The 24,059-nt window shown below is 54.9% G+C and overlaps 1 protein-coding gene across 39 annotated transcripts in view; it reads right to left on the bottom strand.

Moving 5' to 3' along the window:
- The window catches only part of NFASC (neurofascin), a 213,048-nt gene continuing 189,522 nt past the window's right edge, over window positions 534-24,059 (bottom strand). For 20 of the 39 annotated variants that reach the window (XM_021063237.1, XM_021063230.1, XM_021063243.1 and 17 more), the window contains 5 exons: window positions 23,030-23,146; window positions 21,608-21,760; window positions 12,639-12,770; window positions 10,066-10,135; window positions 534-7,019 (listed from right to left, as the gene is read on the bottom strand). In XM_021063237.1, the coding sequence (XP_020918896.1) occupies window positions 6,788-7,019; window positions 10,066-10,135; window positions 12,639-12,770; window positions 21,608-21,760; window positions 23,030-23,146 (704 nt within the window). In that variant the 3' untranslated portion in view covers window positions 534-6,787. The remainder of the gene's footprint in view (window positions 7,020-10,065; window positions 10,136-12,638; window positions 12,771-21,607; window positions 21,761-23,029; window positions 23,147-24,059) is intronic. The other 19 variants (XM_021063265.1, XM_021063244.1, XM_021063248.1 and 16 more) reach the window with 3 other exon arrangements.

Genomic DNA, 24,059 nt, shown 5'->3' with positions numbered 1-24,059 from the left:
TCCCTTCTCCCCACTTCCCAACAGGGCACTTCTTAAGTGGTGGCAGTGCCCGCGTACACAAGCAGTGTGTTGAATCAGGGTGTCTCCGTGGCTGGGCACAAATTGTGCCAATGAGTTTTCCAAGATAAAACCAACTTCAAGATACGGAGTTCCCTTGTGGCTCAGCGGTTAATGAAACTGACTAGGATCCACGAGGTTGTGGGTTCGATCCCTGGCCTCACTCAGTGCGTTAAGGATCCGACGTGGCCATGAGCTGTGGTGTAGGTTGCAGACGCGGCTCGGATCCCTTGTGGCTGTGGCTGTGGTGTAGGCCGGCAGCTGCAGCTCCAATTTGACTCCTAGCCTGGGAACTTCCATAAGCCTCAAGTGTGGCCCAAAAAAAAAAAAAAAAAGATGGGAGCTGGTATCATCGAATTCTGTGTGTATGCAGTCTGGTGCCCAAAACACCCAATGCTTCATTTCTGTCATTAACCCCTGACCTCCCTCTTCTACCCATCAAGTAAGGAAAATGAACAAATTACACTGCCAGGGGCGATTTTGAACAACTTTTATTATACGTTTAGTGTTCTCTATACAAAAGAAATCAGTTTTTTTTTTTTTTTTACAGTGATTCAAAAAAAATTCTGAATAATTTGGCCTTTTCATTGCTCATGCAGTCAGTTTATAAGTCCACGGATTAGATGGTCCTCCACGGCCCAGAAGCCTTCCCCGTGTGACACCTTCAGGTACGCATCTGTCGCTGACAAGGTGGGTTAATGCAAAATAACTCGCAAAAAGGAAAGAACACAAGGTGAGAGGGATTAAACCAAGGTGTGCCTCGGTGAGTTAAATATTTAACCAATGGAAAAAAGATCAGACCCATCTGTGGGGGGGGGGGGTGCCGGGATGCGGGGGGAGGGGGGATGGAGACACTGGGGAAGCGATTTCCCCACTGAGAGGAACAAACTGGAAACGTGTGTGTTGGGGGTGGGGCGCAGGGCAAGAGGTCCCCCCTCCCCTCTTTCTGCAGGGGTGGGGCTGGGACAGAAGGCGGCCACATCACAGGCGACTGATGCTCGGTGCGGGAGGAGTGTGAGGGTGGCAGAGCTGGGAGCCGGGCAGAAGGACAACTGACTGAGGATGTTGAATTGGGGAATCAGAAAAGAGAGCAGGGCAGGATCATCTGACCTGCGTCCTTTTTGAAAACGAAACAGAGAAGTGCACAAAATTCTGGACTTCTTCTCCCAGATTTTTGTGTTTATTGCTTCACCGAAGTCTTGACGTGTGCTGACCTCCAGCCCAGCATTTCCCTGGGGACCAGAGCTGCCCCTCAGCATCCTGCGGTCAAGGGTGGAGGGGACAGAGCCCTCCACGCCCATGCTGGGGACCCAATGCCTTAAGAATCGAGAGACACCACCCTTGCGGATGTGTGGTCTAGGCTTCCCAGTGACAAACACCAATCGGCTTGTCCCTCTCTTCTCCTGGCTTGGGTTTCCCTCAACAGCACAGCCAGGTTTACCACAGGCTGACATAGACGGACAGGTCTGGGACTCTGAAAAATCCTGATTTCGCTTGGGGAGGGATGGGGGATGTGGGGGAAGTGGAAAAAGAGGTGGGAGCTAGTGAGCCAGTGGGACAGAGCTTAAGTAACACCGCTGTTTCCCAGGTGGCAGCTGCGGTGAGAGGAAAGAACACTGGACCAGGAGGCAGAAGGCTTGAATTCAAGCCCTAAATCCACTGGATTTACTAGCTGGGTGGCCTAGGGCAGGTCCCTTCACCTCCCCTGGTGTTAGTGTACGTGTCATCTCAGTTAGATTAGCTCTGTGATTCCTCTGCATGTTGAACTCTGATCCTGTCCTAAGCTAGGCACCTCTGTACCTATTTCACTACCATCCTTGTCATTATGAAAACACGCATTTAATACTAATATACTGAGAGAGGAGCACTGGTTTCTGGTGTGGCTTGGAGGCATCTTTGGCCTCCCTGGACGGTTGTCTTCCCTTTCCCCTCTTCATTCTCAGAACCCATCTCAGGAAGGCCCATTCTTAGCAGGGGACAAGGAAGGAAAGGGCACTGCCCTGGCGTGGGCTGGGCAGGCTAGGGACAGCCACGGGTTGGCTCGAACTCCCATGGGGTGGCCTCTGTCTGGGTTAAAGGAGGGGCTGCCCAGGATGCTGAGTGTCCTCCTGACATTTCAAGCTCTTTGTCCTTTCAAAATCAGGGACTTCCTTCTCTGCTACTCCTAAGCCACCCCGCAAAGCTCAGCCATCATCCACAGGGTGATTTTCTTCCAGGGGACTTAGCCTTGCGGACAGAATTACAACCACGGGCTTGTGTGGGCGAGGCAGGGGCTGCTGGGGTGTCAGGAGGGGGAGGTAAGCTGTGCCCTCCCACTGAGAAGGGATTCCCAGCCCCAGCTCCCGGCAGCTGGGAGCCGGAGAAGCCTCCCACCTTCAGCGTGCTAGCCGAGCAGGCTTGCAAAGACTAAGCTCTCATCCCACAGGCTGATTGGGTGCCCTGTGACTTGGCTCTGATCTGGCCAGGGCTCTAGGAGCTTTTAAAAGCTGCTGCCCCTTGTTGTTCCTGGGGAAGTTTCCCTCTCTTGTGGCTTAGACTCGTTTTTTTTTTTTTTTTTTTTTTTTTTTTGTCTTTTTAGGGCCACACCCGTGGCATGGGGAGGTTCCCCAGCTAGGGCTCTAATCGGAGCTGTAGCCACAGCCACACCAGACCTGAGCTGCACCTGCAACCTACACCACAGGTCATGGCAACGCCGGACCCTTAACCCACTGAGCGAGGCCAGGGATCGAACCGCAACCTCATGGTTCCTAGTCAGATTCGTTTCCGCTGCGCCGTGACGGGAACTCCCTTTCTCTCTTGGTTTTTATCTACAGGAATCACCCAAATGGGGCCCAGCGTGAACAGCCTCTTCTCCACCGCATCCCCTCTCCCCCAGGGCCCTAATTTGTACACTGCACCACACACAGGTCTGCCCATCTCTTCTCAAGCGGGTCCGGGTGTGCATTCATTCTCAAGACAAGATCACATTGGGGACTGTTCCCCCTGGAAGCACTGCCCCGAACGGGCCTCAGTCTGCTGCGCGCGTGTGCACGTGCTGGTGGGTGAGTGCTAGGTGTGTGCAGGGCAGGCAGTCCCTTAGCTGGAAACCCCACAGACATCCTGGGATCTGTTCCCACCCCTTTTCTAAGGCTATCTGTAGGGAAACTGAAAGCACTCTCTGGGCCTCGCACGGTGGGCAGTACGGGCACCAGGGACCTCGTGGACAGGTGGACATTTCTCTAGGCCTTGGGACTTGCCAGGAAGAGGGTAGACCAGATGCCTCCAACCTCTCAGGGCAAAGCCAATGGACAGGGGAAGGGGCTCGTCTTTAGCTGAAGTGCAGCCATCGCCTCCAAAGCAAGGTAAGGAAAGAAGGAGCCCATCTGCCATACAAGCTGGGAGGTAGCTGTCCCCTGGCCCTGCCATCCCCAGACACTGGCCCCCCCACTCCCTCAGGTGGGCCCATGCCCCTCTACGCGGAGAGGGATTCAAAGGAGGGGCTGACGAGGGGAGACGGAGGCACCAAAACACAGACAAGTTAAGCAACGTGCCCCAAGCAGCAGGGGAAAGGGGCTCAGGAAGCAGGACTGTCTGTCTGGCTCAGCCTCGCGGGCCAAGTTCTCCCTCCAAAGCTCCTCCCGGTGACCCTGGAGCCACGGGCGGCTTCAGTGCTCAGAGGGCTCCCCATCAGTGCCTGCTCTGCCCCAAGGCTCAGTTCCAGGGCTGTCGACTAGTGGGGGCAGGGACTCTTCACCACGGTACCTACAGCTCAGAGCCTGGCTCGGACTAGCGGTTCTAGAGTGTCTGCTGAGTGAACGAAGGGACAGCACAGGAAGTCACAGTTCTTACGCAGAACACAGTAGGTCAGATCCCAGTGCAGGCAAGGGAATTTCTGGAGCCACTGCGTGATGACCTACGCTTCCTCCCCATCCCCTGACCCCGAGCTGGACAGGCTGAAGCACCAGTGGTATCGCCGTCTCCTGGCACTGTGGTTGGTAGGTTCGGGGTGGCTGCTGGAGCAGCCCCGCTGGCAGGGGGTGCTGGACAACATTGCTTGCCTGCTGAGCTGGGTGAACTCTGGGACGGGCTCCATGGAAAATGGACTTTTCTCTTCCTGCTTCCCTAACCCTGCAGTGCACATACCTCTCGGAGCACCTGCTGTCTTTGCTTGGGGAAAGCCTGGTTCTTCAGGCCCCCGTTTGGTCCTGCCGGCCCAGAGGGCTGTGCTCATGTGGAATGGGCACCTCTCAGCACCACAGCCCTGTGAAGGGGCCGAGGGTGTTACCTGCCTACACCAAGGGGGTGGTACAGAGCCTGGCAGGCACAAAGAGCAAGGACAGGCTGAGGGCTCACCTCACCCCTTCCCGAAGCAGAAGCTTTCCCCGTTACCAGCTGTGTGGAGGACTTTCTAGAGGCAGGGGGATGGCTGTGATGGCTGTGATGACATCTCACAGGCCATCCTCCCTGAAGAGCCTGCTTCCCGTGCAGTGAGTTTACCAGCGCGTATGGTGCAGTAGGGATTGCAGGCCTGAGAAACAGACCCTCGGCTCAGATCCAGAGCGTTTTCTGGAAAGGCCAGTCCTTTCATTCAGCTCCTAAGCACACTCCCCTGCCATTCCCAAGCCCGGCTGTATCCGGGCAGGTGTAGGAGGAAAGCCGGGGGGAGAGGACCCCCCAAACTGGCTTCCCAGCCCCCTGCTATTCACCCTGTCCCCTTTCACCACGAGAGAGCTGCTCCTCGGGTTTCCTGGCAGCACAGCTGGCCACAGCCTGGGCCAAAGTTACTTGCTCTCAGGGTCAAACAACAGAATTGGCTCAGTGCTGGGCTACATTTTCTTACCTGCAGAAAGAGTACATGTATCTGTGGGCTCGACCTTCAACTGACTGATTATTCAGTGATGCAAGCACTGCTAATACCTTTGTGGCTTAAACGTGTGGCAAACGATGCTTTAGTGGAGTCTCAAGGACATAGCCCTGCTCCTGCCCAGGCCCCCTGGCAAGTGGCTAGAAGCTCCAATCACAGACTAAGTCGGTGGCAGGTGATCCATTACTTGAGGGGGGGGGTCATCGTCACCCTCCCGAAACTGATTCTAGCTGCAGCAACAGCTAAAGGCTTATCGTTAGGCTCAGGACCCCCCTCTCTCTCTCTGAGGCTGGATACCTTTGGTTTCAAAGTGGATTCGGTGGGGAGGATGAAGGCAGTGCCTTGGGTCTCTGAGAACTGTAGGTCTTCGAGTGTCTCCATCGGGGGCAACGTTTGGAGTGGCTGCTTCGGGTTCTGCTGTGGCGCTTGCATAGGCTGCCCTGTTCCTCTTGAGTTATCAGGGCGTGCAGGGAGGGGCTGGGGACCTGGGAACCGCAGGGACAGGCTAGAGCTGCGTAAGGCGTACGAAGAGCATTCCCGGACCAGGCTTTACAGCACGGTGAGTGCTGCGTTCTGGCCACTGGCGGGGGTGGGGGTGGGGGTCTCCTGATATGTAAATACCCCAAGGAAAGGACACACCGGCTCAGTCTGGGGGTGGGGGTGGGGCGTGCGGCAGGGCCCCATCCACACGCTGTAAAACACCAGTTTCAACATCATACAGAACTGACCGAGGAGATGATGTTTGCTAGAGACGAAACGGGGAGCAGTGCGTTCCACCCCCAAGCACACTGGCACAGCCTCCACACCCCAGAGGTCCATCTCCCAGAAGGCAGCAGCCCTGACCTTGACCAGGTTGGGGGGGGCAGGGGGGCACCCTCTACTCTGGATGCAGTGGGTGTGGCCCTCTCTCCCACATCCTGAATGTCTCGGATGGGGAGGAGGGAAGTTGAAACCCAGGCCTTTCCTTCTCTCTTGAGGTGGCGCAGCTCCCCTGGGACCCGGAGGCCCGCTTTTTCTCTGCTTGAGGTTCACGGTCACTGGAGCTGAAGTCCTTCCCATCAGCGCCCACTCCTGTTCCTCAAAGTCCTTCCATCAGTGCAGCTTTTGTCCTGGACACTCTGAAGGAAGGGGCAGGGTAAGAGTGAGGAGCAAGAGGGAAGCCCACCTCCCCAGTGAACCAGAGCAAGGCAAGGAGGCCCGCCCCCGCCTCTCCCTGCCAAAAATACTGTCATGTCCCAGGAAGGAGCCAAGCCCAGCTCAGCAACTGACAAGGCTGAGGCCCGGGGAGGCTTATGGCGAGAAAGGCATCCTTCGGAAATACATTGGCCCAGCAGCGGTTTGAATACTATAAGCTCCTCTGTTCTCTTCGCTTAAGGATCAATCCTTTTTTGTCCATCTTTGCCGTTGCCTGGGGGAGAATCCACCTGTTCTTTCTTTTTCCAGGGACATTTCTTCACAAGGAAAAGAAAACGGAGATGCTGGGTCTGGAGGGGGAAGATGGGCAAAGCAAACATAAAGACGATGAGAAGTATCAGAACCAACAGAACCTGGTGAGTGTGTGTATGTTGAGGTCAAGGGCGGGCAGGATGGGTGGAGGCTCCGGGTGTTTGTGAGGCTGAGTGAGGGACCAGGGCTCCCTCCAGCTGAGCTCAGCCATGGCTCCGGCTCGCCCACAGGTGGCACCCCGAGGTGCGGGGGGAGGGGGGGTCATCAGGAGGGGGCTTGCGGTTGGCTGGGTGGTCGCGGGTCCTTGCAGCTTGGCCGACTCCCGTCTTGCACCCTTGTCCCCGAAGGTGGTGGTGGCTTTGTGGTAGGTCTGCAGCGGCTCATCTCCCCGTCTCCCCTCTTCCCACTTGCAAAGTAGTGGCTGTGTCTGGGGGGGCTCCGTTAGGCCAGAGAGTAGATGGCATTGACAGGCGACGTGGCCTCTGAGCTCTCGTTGCCCTCTGTCTCCTCCTTGTCCTTTTTGACTGTGTACTGGCCGATGAAGGAGCCATCCTCGTTGAACTGGCCCTCGCCGCCCTCGCCATAGTCCACCAGGCTGTCGTCGCTCTCCTGCTGCTTGATGGTGCCGTCCAGGGATGTCTGGCTGCCCTGCAGGGGCTTGTTGTCTTCATCACTGGCCGGAGAGAGGCAGAGAATCAGGACCTGCCCACCCAGGGCAGCCCCAAACCAGGTGGGGCCGGTGCCGGCCTCAAGCCTCCTACCAGGCATGCGCACTACACAGCCCAGAGCAGAGAGGACGTCAGGGTGACCCCCTCCCAGCTCTCCTTTGCCCTCCCTGTCTGGCCGGTTCTATAGCAGGGAAGCCGAGGCCACCCGACAGTGAGGCAGAGCCGGTCCCTTGCAGACCAGACAGGACGGGAAGGGTCAAGGATGGGGAGTCAAGAACTTCGAGTTCTGGTCCCGAACTCTGGTCTCTGTGTGGTTCTGTGGCCTTGGGAAAGCCCTTCCTTCCCCCTGGGACTTGGTCTCTCCAGCAAGAGGCTTCAACTAGCTTTGACTCTCTAAGATCTGAGACTCTCTGGCAAGACTCTACCCTTGACAAAAAGCAAGGGTCTGGGCCTTAAAGAGAGAAACCTGTCCCCGCCTTTCCCCTTCTCCGTCTTGGTCGTGTTACTCTCAGCTCTGGTTCATCTGCAAACCCATGCTATTGTTTCAGGGCTGGCAAGTGACAAGAGGGCGTGGGGAGAGGCACGCAGATGAGTACACATGAGGGGCCAGCAACGTGAGACAAAACCTGCAAGAGATCCTGCCCAGCCCCCTTCTGCGGCTCCCGGGTCCTGCCACTAAGCCTCCTTCATGCAAAGAAGCTGGTAGTAAAGTGGCGTCGCCCCACCAGGAGGCCTGCTGTGTCCCCAGGGAGTGAGACACTCTGAGTGGGCCGGGCATCTGCTCAGACACCATGTCCCTTCCCCTGGCTGGAAAGCTCTCTGCTCTCTGAGGATTAGAGGTGGGGACCAGGTGCTGCTGGCTGCGCTTCAGAGGACAGATGAGGTCCTGGCAGAAGGCAGCAGGACCAGCAGTGGGAATCTGGGCCCCGGCAGGCGGTACCAGGCAGTCTGAGCAGATCCCCCCTCCCTGCCCCAGGCCACACTGAGCCCTTCCCCGGCCTGCGGCAAACGACCAGCTGAGCTGCCATCAGAGTGGGCAGTGAATTCTCACTTCTAACCATGGGGCTGGGCAAAGCCAGCTGTCAGCGGAGAGACAGCCAGAGCCCGAGGAGCTGGGCATTCATGGAAAGAAAGCTATCAGCCCACTCCCCTCATGTGCTGAGTGAACGGGGCCCCATTACCTGGCCTAACTGCTGTCTCTGAGGGCACTGCTATGGGAGAGGCCACCGAGTGGGGAAAGGGGGTCTCTGGGGTTACATGGCATATTTTGAGAACCAGCAGATTCTTTTTTTTTTTTTTTTTTGTATTTTCTAGGGCTGCACCTGCGGTCTATGGAGGTTCCCAGGCTAGGGGTTTGATTGGAGCTGTAGCTGTCAGCCTTCCCACCGGCCTTCGCCAGAGCCACAGCAATGCCAGATCCAAGCCGCGTCTGCGACCTACACCACAGCTCATGGCAACACTGGATCCTTAACCCACTGAACGAGGCCAGGGACCGAACCCGCAACCTCATGGTTCCTAGTTGGATTCGTTAACCACTGAGCCATGATGGGAACTCAGAACCAGCAGATTCTAATGACCAGGCGCCTCACCTCACAGTCTTGGTCACAGGGACCCTCTCCCCAGGGCTCTCCATACCCCCTGCATGGACGGGAAGATTGCGTCCCTGTGGTTCTCAGGGATTCCAGGACCGAAAGCTAAATGCACCCACTGGACAGGATGGCCCAGTGGGGGTGGGAGGCAGGGGACAGGGAAGGGTCTTTAGCGTGTCAGGTTCTTGCGGGAAAGGGGATCCAGGTCTGGAAAGAACAGACCTCTCTTAAGGGAAGCCTGGAAGAGACCCAGGGACTGGGGGGCCCTGGTCTAGCCACCTGTCAGTCTAATTTTCAGGTGACCTTTGAGGACCAGGTGGACAGAGAAGGGAGACAGAAGCAGAGAGAGTCCCAACAAAGAGATGCTTGGGCATACAGGCTCAGATGGGCAGGGTGAGCGAGCGCTACCTCGTCCCCCCCAGCTTGTCCCACCTAGAACTGGTTTCCTCTACTGTGTTCATTTCAGCCCTTTCCTAGTCTTGGACTCTTGGGCTCATCCAAGTGGGGGGCTCTAGGATGGATGCTACAAGCTTCTCCAGAGCCAAGCCAAGGGGTGTGTGTGTGTGTGTGTGTGTACATGTATGTACCTGGTATGTGGTGTGTGAGCCCATGCATGCACCAGCATATGTATGTCCAGCCTCAGTGTTGGTGGGGCAGGGGTTTGGGGTGGGGAGGAAGCAGGGTTTTTTGCCCGACAGTTTTGACATCTGAGTGGCAGAGGTGCCCAAGGAAGTGGCTTCTCACTGTGCAGTCACCTTGTCCTGTATTTGAGGAGGTCCCCACCCCTCCTCAGGCTGCACTGAGGGCCTGCAGAGGAGATGGCCAGGGAATAGCTCTCGGCCCAAGGGGAAGCTCGGTCCCACTAGAGGGGCTGAGGACAGCCAAGGGAGGGGCCTCTCATACTCGCCCTTTGGGAGGCTCATAGGGATGCAGGGCTGGATGGACAGACAGAGTCCACAAGCCACCAGACAGACTCCTGCGAGGGCAGTGGCTCTGCTGCCCATTGATCTGATCCTGCTTGAGAGGCTGCTGTTGGGCAGAGTGATGGAGGCCCAAGGCAGGATAAGGAGAAGTTGCAGGAGTGATGGAGGTCCTGGAGAGGGGGTGGGGGTGGGGAAGGAAGGCTCCCCTCCCATCAGAACGTTTCCTTGCATTGTTCTTGGTCTGGGAGTAAGATCGCCATGACCCATCCTGCATCATTCCTTTACTCAAAGCACAGCTGTCATTAAAACAGGCCAACTACAACTTTGTCAAGGCAGATACGAAGGCCTGTCCAGATCTGAGAGGGAGTGTGGGCAGAGGACAATGGCCGTAGCCGGACACTGGGCCTTCTAGTTCTGCCCTAGGTCACTGGGTGGAGAGTTCGGGAATCTTGGCTGTGCGGGGCGGGGAGGACAGCCAGCCCCATGGGAACAGGAATGAGGCGATCACGCACCTGTAATCGAAGGAACTGATCACGCACCTGTAATCGAAGGAACCGTCCTCTTCTTTGGGGTCTTCAGGGCCCAGGGGAACATCCTTCTTTTCTCGTACTTGATCAACAGAGAAGCAAAGACACAGACGTGATGATAAATGCGCTCCTGCCCCGAGGGGCTCCAACGCTTGGCCAGAAGACAGCGCCCCTGAGTTCCATGACTCTCCCACCCTCTCAGGGAGGCCCCATCACTGCCTCCTTGCTCTCGCCAGGTTAATTCTTTTTTTGTTTTGTTTTGTCTTTTGTCTTTTTAGGGCCGCACCCGCAGCATATGGCGGTTCTCAGGCTAGGGGTCTAATTGGAGCTACAGCTGCCGGTCTACACCACAGCCACAGCAATGCAGGATCCAAGCTGAGTCTATGACCTACACTGAAGCTCATGGCAACGCCGGATCCTTAACCCACTGAGTGAGGCCAGGGATCGAACCTGCATCCTCATGGATACTAGTCAGGTTCATTAGCCACTGAGCCATGACGAGAACTCCTCTCCAGGTTAAGTCTGCCTCCCCTGCCCATCACCAAGCTTTCCTTACATCTCCATTGACAACTGCAACCCCCGCCCTCCCAGCTCCCACCACCTCTCCATGAGGGCCCCAAACACCACACAGATGTGACCCTCTCTTCAGCACCTTCCTACCCTGCTCTGTGTTATGATTATTTGAGCAGATTTCTTTTATTTTTTTGCGCCAGCATATGGAAGGTACTGGGCTAGGGGTTGAATTGGAGCTGTAGCTGCCTGCCTACGCCACAGCTTTTGGCAACACTGGATCCTTAACCCACCGAGTGAGGTCAGGGATTGAACTTGCATCCTCATAGATACTATGTGGTTCTTAACCCACTGAGCCACAACGGGAACTCTAGTCTGTACATATTTCTTATGCCTGTGACAGAATGCCAGTTCTTTTCTGAGGATGGGGAACTGTGTGTTTCTTCAAAGCTCCCAATCGAGGGCCCTGGGCCGAGAGGGCATGTCACACACGCCTTTGGAATGGAAGGTGCTCTCCTGACCTTGACCCCACTTGTTTGCATGACCCCCGTTTCCCACACTGCTTCTGTGGTCTGTCAGTGTCCCTCCCAGGCCCTATCTTGTGAGCCAGGCACACAGCAGGCATTTGGGTGAAGGACTCTTTATGTTTCTTTTTCAGGCCAAGGCAGGATAACCACCCCTATTCCAGGTGGGGGAAGCTGAGGCCCTGAATTGTCACACAACTCACTGGCAACTGAACAAAGCCTAGAGTGGAGCCTGGAGCCCAGGCCTCCTGGTTCCTGGCTCACTCATCTTCCTGATGGACTGGGGGCTTCCCCTGAGGCGGGAGGAAAGGAGGTTAGCTGGAAGAACTTTCTGGAATGGGCTCAGAGTTTATCGGCTCAGTTCGTGGGTGTTCCAGTTACACCTGGAACAGAGGGTAAACTGAGTGATGCTGCCTTTCTCCCTAACTTGGCTTTTCTCTCTTACAGAAGAAAAATAATCACAAAGCAGCACAACACAGGGAAAGAAGACATCATTCACCAACAAAGAAGTATAATTTCAAGCCCTCCCGTGCTTGAAGGAGGGGTGTCACTCTTCAGAATCCGGGGTTCCGAGGGCTCGCGGGCAGGGGAGGAACAGTCTCCTCTCTGTGACTTGAGTATTAGGGGATCGGGGAGGACTTAGTCACAGAGATGGGGAGAAGCTGGCATGTGGGGAGCATGGGGCAGGTCTGGCGATGGCTTTGGGGACAGGGAGCAATTTCATTCTGCAGCCCAGCAGGATTTTCACTCTCAGGGTCATCCATTACCCTGTCTCCTGTCACCCTATCCCCCATCACAGACAGATGGCTTTCTTGTCCCTGTTTGAAAAACAATCAATATTTCCAGAAACACAAGAGCCAGAGGTCCTTGTCCCTGACCTTGGTTCATCTAGGCTGGAGGCTCTTCAGGCTACAGAAAAGAAATACCTCTCTGGGACTCAACGTCCCCGAAGTCCCCTCTGGGACGCAAGGGGAACCCAGAGTCCTTTAGGGATTGGGGAGGGGGGTCTCTATCAGTGCCACCCACCCCTCAGCCTCTGCTTATTGCTCATGTAGGAGCATCTGATGCTCTGCTGGGGTTTCTGTGCTTTCGACCCAGTCATGCTGAGAGAGCCCAGCTCTGCAGCCCCTCGGATGGGTGTGTTCTTCCGTCCAGACCCCTCCTCACTCCCGTCTCTCTCCTTCCTCCTTCCCTGGGACATAGGGTCCTAATGAGATTCAGGCTGAGAAAAGCCAATTACTGAGCAGACGGATGGTGAGTCAAGGGGAGGGAAGGTCATTCTTAATGGGAGCCAGGGTTCCTCCCATCCCTTCTCTGGCTGCCTGGACCACTCCATCCGCACACCTTAGGCCAACTTAATTAACTCAAGTGCTTTCTGGCAACTCTAAGACTCACGGAACAGGCGGGAGGACTGTACGTCCAAGCCTGGCCAGGGCTGTGCTCACTGCGGAAACAGAGCCCCCTGGATCTGGCCAGGGACTGGGTGACTCACAGGAAGGCTGGCTGGCCCTGTCCCCCAACAAGGCCATGTGTTCCTCCGACACATCTTACCTGGGTACTTGCCGCCTCGACTCCTCTTGATGAAACAGACGATGAGCAGGATCAGCACCAGGAGGGCGATGGCACACATGAGCCCAATGAACCAGCCCTGGGTGGCGATGTCTGCCTGGTTGTTGGTGTAAGCTGGTGGGGGGAGGGCAAGCAGCAAAAGCATGAATGATTCGGCTCCAGAGGAGGGGAGGAGGGGGAAGGGGAGTGGGAGGGGTGGTTAGAGTGACATCCACCTTCCTCCTGCAGCCTTATGCTACCCACCCAGCAGCCCTCTGGCACAAACTACCCCGCTACAGGGACAAAGAGAAAATAATCAAAGAGAAAATAATCAAAAAGCCGAGGTGAAAAGGTCGGAGAAGAGGCACAGGAAAGGGGTACAGGGAGCAGAATAAGCGACAGAAGGCTGAGCAGGTCCTTTAGGAAGGAAAATTTCCCAAGGATGGGGCAAGGCATTCTTGCAAACCACATGGCTGGGCATGGCCTGGTGGGGAGTGGGAGAAGGCCAGGGATCAGCTATGCTTCTCATGAACGAGCCAGGGGTGAGCAACTGGGAGCCAGAGAATAGGGGCGGTGGTCACATGGCAAACACCCTGTCAGGACACCTTCGCAGGCCTGCACAGGCACAGAGCAGCCACCCTTCCCACCCACAGGCTTCCTGGCCATGGGTTCCGGGCAGATGCAGGTCCAGGATGCCCTGTGCTCCTCATGTCTCCCCACCTGCCCTGTGTGCACCCTGACAGCAAAGGCAGTCCCTGCTTGGGTCCCCCAGACAGGGGGCAGCAGTGAAGCCCAGGCCGGGGCTGTGCCTTCAGCTCACCCCAGGCCGCGTTCAGACCACTTCCACATGTGGAGTCCCCGTGACAGTGGGTCCCTCGCCATTCCTGCCTGGACATGTGGGACACGTCTCAAAGTGGGCAGGCCCCTTTGTGACACGAAGGGCAGGGGAGTGGGCCTGGAGATTAGGAGCTCATCTGATGGTATCCTGGATGACTGATGGCTAAGGCCAGGGATTGGGACGGGTTGGGTGGGGGGAGCCACTTGCCCCCCTCTTTTCCACGGATTGAAGAACAAAACTGACACCTCCAGCACCCAAGCCTTCCATGGCAACCATGACTCAGAGGACAGGAAGGATCAGAGGGACAGAATGGACCCTACATAACCCTGGGGCCAGCAGAGCGAGTGGAGTGGCCTGTCTGAGAGCCTGACAAACGCAGGAGTGCTGCGAGCCATGGGCCAGAGCCAGGGCTCAGGGCTATCTCCTGGGGAGAAGCCCAGGGATGGAGGGTGGACCCCAGGCCCGCGCTGCACTCCAGGGTCTGGGGCATACACGCCGTTCCGTGGGGCACGTATCTGGGTGCAGTCCTACCCTTTGCTCTTCTTGAGCAGAGAATCTGTCTTCATAGAGTTCTCAACATCCAGGCAAGGGCGTTGTACCACGATGGGTCTCAACAATGAGGACTGATGAACAGACCTTCCACACCCTCCACGCCCTGGCTGCCCAGGCAGCTCCGGGCTGAAGAGCAGTTGAGTTCCATAAGAACGTGGCTTATGACTACCCTGATCCAGGGTCGAGGTGGGCGAAGTCCCATTTCCTGCTTCCACTCCTGCTCCCACAGGCCATTTCCCACCCAGTGTCAGAGAGAGCTCCCAAACCCCACATAGGATCAAATCACTTCCTGGCTTCAAGCTCCAATGCATCCTGTTACCCTCCATTCCTTCTGATCTGCTGGGCTCCATCAGTCCCATCCCCCACCACGGCCACATTGGCCACTCCCATACCTGCCCCAGGGCCTTTGCATCTGTCCCTTTTTTTTTTCAGATGGCTGCCTCAGCAAATGCCATCTCTTCAGGAAGGTCTTCCTGGACCTTCTCAGCAAAAGCATCAGCCCTCTCCCCAACCCAGCCACTCTCTGAGCGCTTACATTTGTCTTTTTCACGGTGTTTGTAACCGTGTGGTAAATTACCACCGTTAACATGTACCCTTATGAGCTCTTCCTATGGGCTGGCACTGCTGGAAGCACTTTCCCACACATTATCAAATTGAATCCTCACAACCAGCCCACAAGGTGGGTTTGTGCTATCAGCCCTATGTTACGGAGGAGGAAACTGAGGCACTGAGCAGTGACCTGTGCAAGGTCCCAGAGCTGGGAAGCGGCAGAGGTGAGCTGTGACCCCCTACTCTTCACTGAGTAGAATATACTTTGCATTGAGGAAGTTCCCAGTCTCTTGTTTTGTGGAGTTTGTGAGAGGGCCACCTTGTGATCACCCTTGCTTCTTATAGGCCTGCTTTTCCCCACTTGAGAAAAGTAAGCATTTTCATGGCAAAGCAGATTTCTGCACTAAGGAGAACACGACTGCAGTGTGTTTCAAGCTAGGGCAACCACTAGCAAACTGCCAGTGCACTCAGAGCTTGGGGCACCCCAGCGACTCGTCTGCCCTAGGTGTAGCAGAGGCCTCGCTGGGAAAAGGGTAAGGGCTCCTTTCCGTAGCAAACATGCACTGGGGCTGGTGTTCATTCACTGAGCAAAAAATCCTTGGCAAGGAGGAAGTTCCCAGCCTCTTGTCGTGTGGAGTATGTGAGATGGCCATGAGGCGCAGATCGCCCTAGCTTGCTAAGTGCTGCTTTTTCTCGCTTGTGCACAGAATGCATTTTCATGGCAAATCAGACTTCTGCACTAAGGAGAACACGTCTGGAGTGGGTTTCTTTTCTTTCCCTTTTTTTTTTTGGTCTTTTTGTCTTTTCTAGGGCCGTTCCTGCGGCATATGGAGGTTCCCAGGCTAGGGGTCGAATCGGAGCTGTAGCCACTGGCCTACACCAGAGCCACAAAAACGTGGGATCTGAGCCACGTCTTCGACCCACACCACAGCTCACGGCAACACCGGATCCTTAACCCACTGAGCAAGGGCAGGGATCGAACCGCAACCTCATGGTTCCTAGTCGGATTCGTTAACCACTGAGCCACAACAGGAACTCCTGGAGTGGGTTTCAATCTAGGGAAACCACCGCAAACTACCAGTGCACACAGAGCCTGGGGCAGCATGAAAAAGATAAATGTAAGCTCTCAGAGAGTGGCTGGGTTGGGGAGAGGGCTGTTGCTTTTGCTGAGCAGGTCCAGCCAGAGTCTGTGCTCTACACCACTCTAGTCTCGTCCCACTCCCCCCAAAGTCAGCTCCCTGAGGGAGGGACTGTCAGAGTTATGTCATCTTCCCAGTGCTGGGACAGAGCCTGGAAGAGATGAAGAACTTTGGGCACAGCCACACCTTGGCTTCCTTCCCTTTACTGGGTCCACCTGATGGGGTCTCTGCCAGCCTCAGACGCCACACTGCCCTCCCGTCCGTATCACCCATTCCTGCACCCAACTCCATCACCAGCTATGGGTCCCCGTGGCAATTACTGCATTTTTCTATGCTTGCCATGTGCTTTGAAGAAGAAGATGCAGATCTAGGCCAAACACAGATTTGCCAAGTCATACTTCAATGGGACCTTTGCTGCCACCTGGCCACTCTCCCACTTGTCAATCACTGCCCCTCCAAACCCGATCCCCCCACGTGACCCTCTCTCCGCGTCAGCATCAAGCTCACCTGTCCACTCTGGAGACCATGGAAACCTCACAGCAGCCTCCACAACTGTCCCTTCCTTCTGTGTCAGAGAGGGAGCTTCTCTCTCCCCTCTGAAGGGACCCAATGCTTTGCTTCCTTGGTGGCTCAATTCTGTAAGGATCTCTAAAAACTCTAGCATTTTTGATTCCTTCCTTTGTGCTGTCTCCTCTCTTCTGCTGTTAAACACATGGAAGTTTCTTGAATCTTTTTTTTTTTTTTTGGTTTTTTGGCTTTTAGGGCTGCACCTGCAGCATATGGAGGTTCCCAGGCTAGGGGTCTAATCGGAGCTGTAGCTGCCAGCCTACACCACAGCCACAGCAATTCTGGGATCTGAGTCACATCTGCGACCTATACTACAGCTCACGGCAACGCCAGATCCTTAACCCACTGAGTGAGGCCAGGGATCAAACCCACATCTTCACGGATGCTAGTTGGGTTCGTTAACCACTGAGCCATGACGGGAACTCCAGCTTCTCGAATCTTAAAAAAAAAAAAAGCCCTTGAGGAACCTGCCAGACTTTTTGGTTCTAGGTCACACGCTGACCTCTTATAGGTAAACCCCTTCATCTTCTATTTTCTCTAGTTCCGGCCAACTCCTTTCTCTGCCCCCAGGATGCTATCTTCAAGCTTCTCTATCTTTAGGGTTCATCCGCCATCACTCCTCAGTCCCACATGTCCTCCAGCCCTGCCTTTCCAACTCGTGGTCCTTTGAGTCTCTCATTGTCCTTCCAGCTAGTTTCACACTGTAAGCCCAGGGCCGGCTCCTGACATCTCTTGGATGGTCCATCAAATATCTCTCATGTCCACCTCACTGCTCCATTCCAAAGGGGTCCCCTTACCCTGTGTCCATCAGATCCCAAGGACACAAGGACACATCATGTTCCTAGAACACGGTGCTCTGGTTCTCCCTCCCTGGATCCTTCCATCCTGCCCAAGAGAGTCTGGACTGCCACACTTCCTGCCCTCCTCCTCGCCACGGTCTACCCCTCCTTCCTGAATCTCCCATTCCTTCAGCTCACACTCATCTCTGAACTCTGATTTCACCGCCACTTACTCTGCATGATGTCACATGCGTCCTGGGTCCTCGTTTCCAATGATACTACTAAAGGCTTGAGAACAGAGGATATTCTTCGAGCCTCCTAGCACTTAGCATGATGCTGGTCACCTAACAAGCAGTCACTGACTACTTATTGACTGATGACTGATTTAATCCTGATATAATACGGTTACTTTGGGGTACCTCTTTCTCCTTTTCCTGATACCAACCGAGGGTCACATGGATATTTGGCTTGACTCTCAGGCACTAGGATGAAGAAGTCAATTCATTTGTGCCTGAATGGGGGTCCCATCTTTTGCAAAGAAGCTGGTATGAATGTTTGCAGTGACCTGCTTGTTCCACCATCATGTTGATGTTTGTTCTGACACACCCTGACATCTATCTCCACGAGACTCCTTTCCCTTGGGAGAGAAAGTCACAATTCTGGGGAAAGTGGCCATATGGGGAATTCAGAATAGCTTTCCATTCCTGATGGCATCATGTGAAGTTCAGCCCTCACTGAAAAGGTCAAAGAATTTTCCGTAAAGTTTGGGCACGGGTGGCTATTCCAAACCACGTGGACTTTGTAATTACGTGTGGTGATAAATGTTGACTAAACTTATTGCAATATATACATATACCAAGTCATTACGTTACACCCTCCCAAACTAATCAACGTCAATGGTACATAATAACAAATAAACCAATCAAAACTCAAGTGGGATCGGGCTAAGCTGGGCTCAACCAGACCCCATCCAAATGATTTAATTTCTTAAGAACCAAAACAGGTTTAGCACGTGATGATCTCACTCACAACATGGCCCCACACGTGGACTCTGAGAGGAAGAAGGCATTTTTGCAAAGCTTCAGGGCAGTTACCTTTCTCTGCCAATGCTGTTCTGAATAGATCCATTCAATATGTTTCTAGATTCCTAACAGACACTAACAGCAACATTCAAAGACCAGGGTATATTAACATGCACCACTTTTGCAGGAACTAACGGGAGCCGGAATAGTACTCGTTCTTCGGGCGCACACAGGTCCAAATGCCTCTGACTCTGGACCAGAGGTCAGATTTTGTGTGCCTTCCACACCACACCCTACAACCCTGCTCAGAAATGGGCAACTCACCCGCAAGGCAGACAGTTCCCCTAACTCCTAACTCTGATCACAAAGAAACTGGTTTGGCCATTGGAGACGGGCTGGTCCCTCAAAGTTGGCAGGAGAATTATATTTCAGAAATAAGGCAGATGAACAAGGATAACAAGCTTGGCTGCTCTCACTTAAGTGTCATGTTGCACCTCTCCAGCCTGGGTTTCTCCCAAACGCAGCAGCAAGAGGAAGTTAGGTCCCCTATTGTCCCTCCCCCCTGCACCTTCCAGGTCTGCAGCAGGTTGTGGTCTATCTTGCTGGCCCACTGTCAGCATGGCCTGGGCCGATGCCTCACCCGGCCCTGGCCTGCCCACCCCAGGATGGAAAAGATGACAGGCTTCCAGGAGCCCAGGGTTATGGGCCCTTGGGTCTCTTTGTTGGTGTTTTTTTTGTTTGTTTGTTTTTGCTTTTTAGGGCTGCACCCTCAGCATATGGAGGTTCCCAGGCTAGGGGTCGAATCAGAGCTACAGCTGCCAGCCTACACCAGACCCACAGCAACTCGAGATCTGAGCCGCGTCTGCGACCTACACCACAGCTCACGGCAATGCCGCATCCTTAACCCATTGATCGAGGCCAGGGATTGAACCCGCAACCTAGGAAACGAATTCCTAGTCGGATTCATTTCTGATGCGCCACTACAGGAACTCCCCTCAGGTCTCTTTGGCTTCAAAAGCTTCAAGGAGGTGATGAACTTCCCATGTGGGATCTTTCTGGTGAGAGTCAGGGAGCCTATTACATTCCTCGTGGTTTTCTTGCATTTCCTGCCTGAAGCACTGTCACACGTTTGAGTCAGTGGACTTAAAGTGATGGCCTGTGGTTGCCTAAATGACCAGTGGATGGGCCCAGAGATGATCATAAACTGGTTTTGATGAGACACAGGGACCTGGGAGAGAGTGTGAACTTGGCTCTGGCGTCCACCCATTCCTTTGTGTATTTTTCAAAGGATCTGGACATGTGCTCACAGGCACACACAAACTGCAGAAAGTGAAAATGTTTCCTGGGCTGTGTGGTTTGCTCATAATAATATCCAGCCAGCCAGGGAGGTAAGTGAGCCGTACGTCCTCAGGGTGAGGGTTATAAACGTGCCCTCTCCAGCTCGCACCGGGAGGAATCGGGAAAACTTGCAAGCACTGAAAATGCTTCACTCACTCTGAAAGCAAAGCTATGGGATCAGCCTTCCACAGAGACCACAGAAAGAGAAACTAACATCTGAGTCAGTGTTCGGAAGTGTATCATCAATTGTTGCTATTATTATTTTTCTGTTTTGCACACAGACTGTCTCCAAGCAGACTGGGGGCAGCCCTGAGAGTGGGGACTGGTCCCTTTCTCTCTCAGGGCTGCCTTTCTCTCCTCCTCTTTCTCCCCAGTCCTTGCCCACAGCCCCAGGGCTCAGCACTGGGGGAAGTCAAACTCTGAAAGCAGGCCGAGCTGGCTTTTGCTGCAGTCCCTGGGATAGAACTCCGTCCTTGCATCTTATCTTTGCTTCCTGCCTCTGTGCTGGACTCAAGCTTGTAAATGAAGCAAAACCAAATGCACACACTGATGAGCCACACCAGCTCAGAACCCCGACTGGGTCAGACAGAGTCCAGCCACCTGTTCCCCTTGGTCAACTGTCCAGTCCCCTGGGCTGGCTCCCAGGATGGACTGGCTACTCGCAGACATCCTAGTTAGCCTCAAGCAGGCAGCCAGACTCTCAGACTCTCTGAGTCTTGATCGTATGGGCAGGGAGGAGCCGGGCCACCCAGACCAGGAGAGACCAGGCTAGAAGGGGTGGAGTGAGACATTGACACGCATGGGCAGTGACTTCCAAGATGCAAGCTACCAGGACCAGCCTCATCAGCCCAGGCACAGGAAGAGTAATGCCGATTTAAGTCCCCATTCAGAAGTTCATATAAACCATGGTGTATTTTTTCCTCTATCCTTGTGTCTAGTAACCTGCCTCTGATTCGGACACGCCTGAGAACAGGGACTGGGCCTTCCCTCTCAGTGTCTCTTGCTTACACTCACCTTTACCCCAGGGCTTAGCAAACCAGCCATGTGGCCAGCTTGCCTGGCTGTTTTTTGTCTTTTTGTTTGTTTGTTTGTTTTTTGCCTTTTCTAGGGCCGTACCCGTGGCATATGAAGGTTCCCAGACTAGGGGTCCAATCGGAACTGTAGCCACCAGCCTATACCAGAGCCACAGCAACGAGGGATCCGAGCCACATCTGCAACCTACATCACAGCTCATGGCAACGCCGGATCCTTAATCTACTGAGCAAGGCCAGGGACCAAATCCGCAACTTCATGGTTACTAGTTGGATTTGTTAACCACTGAGCCACGACAGCAACTCCATTGCCTGGCTGTTTTTTAAGAGAGACACACAAACAGACAAGCAAGCAGCCTTATGGTCTCCAGACTGCCCGTCACCCTGAGCAGCAGAGAGATTTCTGAATCTGGTACCCTTTACTGAGAACCAGTGGGCCAGTTCATTTGGGACAATAAAGAAGCTTCTCTATCCACAGCTGAAGCCCTGATATACCCAGAACTCTTCCAGTGCCAAAGAGTTTCTTCCTCTTGCCAGCATGACAAAAGTCAACCACGTATAAGCCACGACAAACATGGGGCAAAATGAAACCAAAACAAAGCTCCAAACAGCTCATGTCACACACTTCAGAATTTTTGCACAACAGGTGACCATGGCAAGGTGGTGACATGCACGCTGCTCCTTGGTTTGGTTCCTGGGAAGATTTCTGGGTTGAGACCCTTGGATGGTCTGAGCCCCTAACCCCACATGCAGGAAGCAAGCCCCTGTGCCCCGGGGGGGCAGGCTGCCCTCAGACCCACACACAAGGACCACGCTTGCACGCACACCAAGCCCTTATGGTTCGAGCGCAGGGGAGGCCAGGCGCCACCACCCCCACCTCCCGCCCTCATGCTACAATGCCTCTGTTTCCCTCTCACGTGCCACTCATCCCCATGGGGTCAGAAGGCTGGTGTCCTCTCCACCGGCATGCACTTTTGGCTCGTCCTGTCTTCCAGGGAGCCGCAGACTGACATACGAGAAGAGCCGAGCCACGCCATGCAAGCTGAGGAACGGGAGAGTGCGTCTTCTTTCCGAGGAGGAGAGACGAGCAGGAAGCCGAGAATGAGAGGGACATGCTCCATGCTGGCAGGGGGCGGCCAGGCCCCCTCCCCTCTCACCTGTACTGGTCATAAAGGTGATGACGGTACTGCTGATGCCCTCGTTGTCCCGGGAATAAACTCGCAACGTGTATGTCATCCCGGGATAGAGGTCTGTCAGCTGTATCGGCTGGGCCTGGGCCTTAACAGGGACAGTTTTTTTCGTATGGTTGCCTGGGGAACAGAAACCTCAGTGAGCCCAAGATCAGGCGTGAGGAGCTGGAGAGGCAGTGCTCAGGTTCCTGGGCACCTGTCGAAGGTAGAAGCATGGGGGGCGGGGGAAGGGGCCAGGCCATCGTGCAGACCAGGAGGTCACCAGGCAGCTCCATCAGCCCTCCCCTGTGGTGCTGACTCTCCTACACAATGGCCCTGCAGTGGGGGACACTATCCCCTCTCCTGCATTTTCTTTCCTCACCACAGTCTTAAGCACTAGGCGTGTTAGGACCTGATTCCTTAAGCTCTCAGGGGGTCAGCCAGCGTTCCCTTATCCTGGAGAGGGTCAGGTAGCCAGCCAGCATCCTTCCCCAGAGCCGGAGGTGGGGACAGGACTCGGCTGGGCTGCCTGGCTCTCACTTCTGGCTTCCCCTCTCACTTCTCGCCCTGTGGTGGATTCGCACATCAGGAGAAGCCAGTGCCTGGGTGTCTGGGAGTGCGGTGAAGGGCGGTCATCGGAAGACGCGAACACACAGACCAGACTAGGGATTCTGGATTCTATGGAGGTGAAGCCTTCGCCAACCACAGAGAGCTCTGAGGGCTTTGTTGGTCCTCAAAGAGCTTCAGGTGGATCTTCCAGCACGTGCCAAAGAGGCCAGTGTGGTGGGTCTGAGCTCTGAGGACAGGCCTTCTCTCGAAAAAGGCAGGTAGCCTGGTGCACACTCTACCATCTCACGGACCTGTACGCTCGCCCCCAAGACCCATTGAGGAAGGAACAGCTCAGCTCAAGTCATCAGCTCTCTGAAACAAGTGTCCTTGACCTGTGCGCAGTGGGTGTCCTTCTGTGAGCGAAGCACGGCCAGGCCCCAAGTCTGGCCCCTGGACCCCAAGTCTGGCCCCTGGACCCTGAGTCTGGCCCCGTCTATCTGATGGAGACAGCTGAGCACACGGATCCTGAGCTAAGGAGATCCACAGACCTGGCTCGTCTGGGGGCTCTCCGAACCCTCATCCTGGGCAGGAAATGGATAAAGGGTCCCTTACCCAGCTGCCTCCCCAGCAAGGCACCGCAGGACCTGCCCTGACAGCTGTAGAAACCCCTTCCTTCTCCTGAGTCAGCCTCTTCCCGCCTCTCTGCCGCCTGAGCACGTATCGACCTCATTAAGCCACAGTGAAGCTGCAGAAAGGCCTCCCGGAGCCCGGAGGGGAGAGCCCGGGAGCTTTTGAGTGGCATCTACGCTACCCGCTGCAGCTGCCGCCGCCGCCACCGCCACCCCGCACAGCAATGCTTACTGTCGATGTACTCAACCACAAAGTCAGTTCCGGGCCCGAAATTGTGCTTCCAGGTGATGTTGGCCCATTTACTGTTGGGGAGCACTGTGACGTTCCATATGGACTGCTCGTCGGGGGCTGGGGAGTGGGTTAGAAGAGGAGTTAGTGGTGAGGAGGGGGCAGCACTGGACACACACACACACACACACACACACACACACACACACACACGGGCGGCTAGGAAAGGGCAGAATAGGAAGTGGCTGTGCACAGGGCCAGACACAGCTCCAAGCTGCAGCCTTAGTGGCCAGGCCAGAGGTTGCCATCCAGGTATGGGCAGGTACAATCAGGAGGACCCGTATATGAAGAACTGGAAACTATGTGTCCACGCAGGTGGGGGGTGGGGATGAAAGAGTGGGTTTGATCCAGGCCATCGGAGGCTCTAACCTGGATTTATTCCACACACCCTCCCCTTTGGCTTTTTAGGGCCGCACTTGCAACATATGGAAGTTCCCAGGGCTATGGGTCGAATTGAAGCTACAGCTGCCGGCCTACACCACAGCCACAGCCACACAGGATCCAAGCCGTGTCTGCGACCTACACCACAGCTCACGGCAACGCTGGATCCTTAACCCACTGAGCGAGGCCAGGGATCGAACCCGCAACCTCATAGTTCCGAGTCAGATTTGTTTCTGCTGTGCCACAACGGGAGCTCCGTTTTAAGTCTCTTGTCATAGATTTGAAGCGGGCAGTGAAAGGCACAGGGAAAAGCCCTGTTAGCCAGGATGCGGATGGAGGGGAAAGATGTGCCACCCTTGTTCCTCTCGACTATCGAGTCATGATGACATTTCCAGAAAGCATAGGACCAAACAGGGGGATGGATGCCTTCAGGGGCTCCTGAAACTGGAAGTGGAGACAAGGTAACCTACAGTGACTCTGTTCGGAGGCGGTCCTGGGCTCATTTGTGGTCACCAAGACCCTAAATTATGTGGAAAATGCCCTCTACGGAAAATTGGAGCCTAAAACCCCAGAGGCCCAAGTAGAGAAAGTA

The sequence above is a fragment of the Sus scrofa genome, chromosome 9 (assembly GCF_000003025.6).
Source record: "Sus scrofa isolate TJ Tabasco breed Duroc chromosome 9, Sscrofa11.1, whole genome shotgun sequence".
NCBI lineage: Eukaryota > Metazoa > Chordata > Mammalia > Artiodactyla > Suidae > Sus > Sus scrofa.
Note: the sequence above shows the minus strand (reverse complement) of the source record. Positions and strands in the feature narration are given on the sequence as shown.